The sequence below is a fragment of the Triticum urartu genome, chromosome 2A (assembly GCF_056163025.1).
Source record: "Triticum urartu cultivar PI428250 chromosome 2A, HENAU_Tu73, whole genome shotgun sequence".
Taxonomy (NCBI): domain Eukaryota; kingdom Viridiplantae; phylum Streptophyta; class Magnoliopsida; order Poales; family Poaceae; genus Triticum; species Triticum urartu.
The window spans coordinates 734,770,471-734,773,641 of NC_141874.1; the positions used below are offsets into that span (position 1 = coordinate 734,770,471).

General features: G+C 52.8%; 1 protein-coding gene across 1 annotated transcript; it reads right to left on the reverse strand.

Moving 5' to 3' along the window:
* Positions 1–1,067: 1,067 nt before the first annotated feature.
* LOC125530494 (2-oxoglutarate-dependent dioxygenase 21, chloroplastic-like) lies at positions 1,068–2,925 on the reverse strand. Its single transcript, XM_048694886.2, has 3 exons — positions 2,234–2,925; positions 1,741–1,979; positions 1,068–1,660 (listed from the first exon to the last, which is right to left on the reverse strand). Exons 1-3 carry the CDS (start codon positions 2,537–2,539, stop codon positions 1,078–1,080), a joined length of 1,128 nt encoding a protein of 375 aa, XP_048550843.2. The 5' UTR covers positions 2,540–2,925; the 3' UTR covers positions 1,068–1,077.
* Between the last annotated feature and the right edge of the window lie 246 nt (positions 2,926–3,171).

Sequence of the window (3,171 nt, forward strand, 5' to 3'; positions counted from 1 at the left end):
TAAATTTTGAATTTCTCATTTGAAGGCCTCCATAGAGCTCGGCCTCCAAAAGCAATTTTCGCTTTTGCAAGTATTAAACTCTTCTTAATTAATTAATGTGATTAGGCAAAGATTTTGTTTAATTTAAGATAAAAAAATCTCTTGGTCGGCCAACACCACGACATCTCAGCTCCAGCAGCACGCAACCAACAAACTTGTCTCATGTGGACTTGATACCACAGAGGCAATAGATAATTTGGCATGTTTGCTGGTTTTTTGTTTTTGTTTTGAGGAACAGCTGATTTTCTTGTCCATGTACTCCTACTTATTTTGTAAATGTTTTCTTCTTGTACCTCTTTCTACCCAGCACAGTGAACAGTTTATGTGTGAAAAATGTTTTTGGTCATGCCATTTCATGGTTCTTGAGAGAAATAACATTTACTACTACCTCTTTTTTTTGCGAGGACATTTACATTTACTACTACTACTTAGTTTATGTTACAGAAGATGTACGCTGGTTTTTCAGATGATGTTGAACCACCATGCTCGAACAATTTCATCGAAGGCCATGATAAATTTCAATGTGAAGCATAAGAAACAGCTCCCCAGAATCAGAACACTAGAGTTATCTTGCTCAGTATGTCAAGCAAATGCCAAACAGTAAATTGTTTTAGTATATCTCATGAGAAAGTAAATTTCAATAGGTGAAATCAACTGACACACACATAGGACTGCACTGACCAACACATGGTTTATGTAGGTACTACCAAAGAACCGGAAGAACCTTGCAAGGTTCCTTTGATCCTCCTTTTGATGGAAGAGACATGCAGACATGCTGCATTTCCCCAAAGAAAGGAAGGGAGAGAAAAAAAAAAGGCACCCTGCTAATCACACGCCCATCCAGCTCTGCTAATACCATACTCCCTTATTCGTAGTGAGATAGTACTTGGAAATGGAGGCATAATTAAACAGTAATTTTGTTCTCCAGCTAGCAGTAAGACTGACGGACACAACTAAATGGACACTTATCTGCAGAGTCTCATTCAGCTATGTTTTATGTCTTAGTGGAGCTGAACCAATGTATATTTTGTTTCCCATTTAAGCACTGTCGATCTTGAGGGTGTCAACGAACCTCCGGTACGCCTTGACGTTGGTGGGCAGGAAGTCGAGGAAGTCATGGAAGCTGCTCTCCCTGTACATCCTCGGGTGTTGCTCGTCGACGAGCTCCTCGGCGCACCCGACCTTCTCGTCCATCGCCGCGCCGTGGATGCTGGCGATGGAGATCCTCGCTTCATCGGTGTTGAGGATGGCCCGGTGCAGGAGGGACCGGAGGCGGCCGTTGCTCAGCACCTCCAGGTGGTCGCCGAGGTGGACGTGGAGCGCCCCCGGGATGGCCGGGACGGGCGTCCAGACGCCGCCGTCGTCGTGGTGCGTCACCTCGAGCCCCGGCGAGCTCTGCAGCAGGATGGTGATGAAGCCGATGTCGGAGTGCGGCGCCAGCCCGACCGTGTCACCCGCCCGCGACGACCCCTGCGGGTAATTGTTCAGGGCGATGAACTGCAGCCCTGCCCCGAGCTTCTCCTGCAGGTACATTGGGTCTAGCCCCAGCCCCTGCACGATGGCCCCAATGAGCTGCACCGACAGCCTCTGCATCTCCACGGCGTACGTCCCCATCTTCTTCCTGCCGATCAACATTCGTTCGGTCATAAGCTGGGTTGATTCATCGGTCGATCTTGTAAAAGTTGATGTCCAAGTATCTACCTGTATGTTGCCGGTTGTGTTGGCCAGTCGTCGACCCAGTGGTGGAGGGGATTGGCGTAGTGCTTGAGGAAGGACCGGGCCTTGCTGATCCCGTCCCGGGAGCTGGTGTCGTACCGGACCGGGCTGCGGATGTCGTCGCAGGCGAACGCCGCCTTGTGCTCCGCGGGCAAGTCGAAGAACTCGGAGGCGGCCTCCAGGGCGCCGTCCATGGCGGACTTGCTGACGCCGTGGTTTACCACCTTCAGGGACGTACGTGTCAGCATGTCGATCGGTATATATATGCATGGTTTGTCGCTTGTTTTGGATACGGTTAACTTAGTGCCAGGTCACTGTCAGCATAAAAATGGGTGCGTCCACGTCAGCTCGTGTAACTTGTAACCCTATCCGTTTCTGAACTGACCGTGCAGCGGAGGTGTCGTTCGCTCGAGGACCAGAGGACGCAGAGCAGGAGGGAGCAGTAACAAGCAGAAGCAGAGCAACTAAGGGCACGAACCTGGAAGCACCCGCGGTCGCGGCACGCCCGGGCGATGTCCTGGACGACGAGCGCCCGCGCGGCGGGGTCCTTGTCGCCGAGCCGGCCAATGTTGATCACCGGCAATGCCGCCGCCGCCGCCGCCGCCGCTCCCCGCTGCTGGTGGTTGTGGTGGCGCGCCATGCTCTTTGCCAAGAGGCTCCCAGAGACGGCAGCAGGCATGCTTCCGGTGCTAAGATTGTCTTCTTCTTCTTCTTCTTCTTCTTCTTCTTCTTCTTCTTCTAATCTTCTTCTTCTAAGAAGATGGTTCGGATGCGTGCATTCCATCTGGATTCCGATGGCTAGTGGGATTTATAGGGCGGAATCTCGGCGAGCGGAGGACGAAGAAGTAGGAAGCAATCAGCGATCAGCGGCGCACAAGAGGGCATGGGGAGGCAGACGCGATGCCACTGGGCAAGCAATGGATACCAGATCCCCTGCACGTAGATCTTTTGATTGCCAGCCCAAAACCGCTTGGACTTCCTTTTCGCGGTCCAGGAGCGGCCGCCTAGTCGCGCGGGGTAGGAGTACGCACGCCGCGATGCATCGGCGTCCAGGTGATGGTCGCCCGGCCGGCCCCTTTCCGCTTTCCGGGGCCAGCTGTGGGTTTCGGCGCGTGCGCGCGACCAAGTAGGCTCGCGATTCGGTTTCGCTCTGCCCAAGTTGGCGCCGGGTGCGTTGGATAATGCTTGTTTTTCTCGAGCTCCACCGGCGGCAAGAGGGATGGAGGGAGGGAGGGAGGGGCTACCGGTGCACGAGGGATTTCCCGTTTTGGCGCGCCGCGAGCTGCCGAAGCAGCGATTTTCTGTTTCGGGAGACCCCCGCCTGCTGCTTTTCCATAGGTTATTATCTTATGTGGCTCCATCATTAATAAAGAAAATGGTAATGGATAGCCTCCATCCAGAGTTTGTTACAACAAA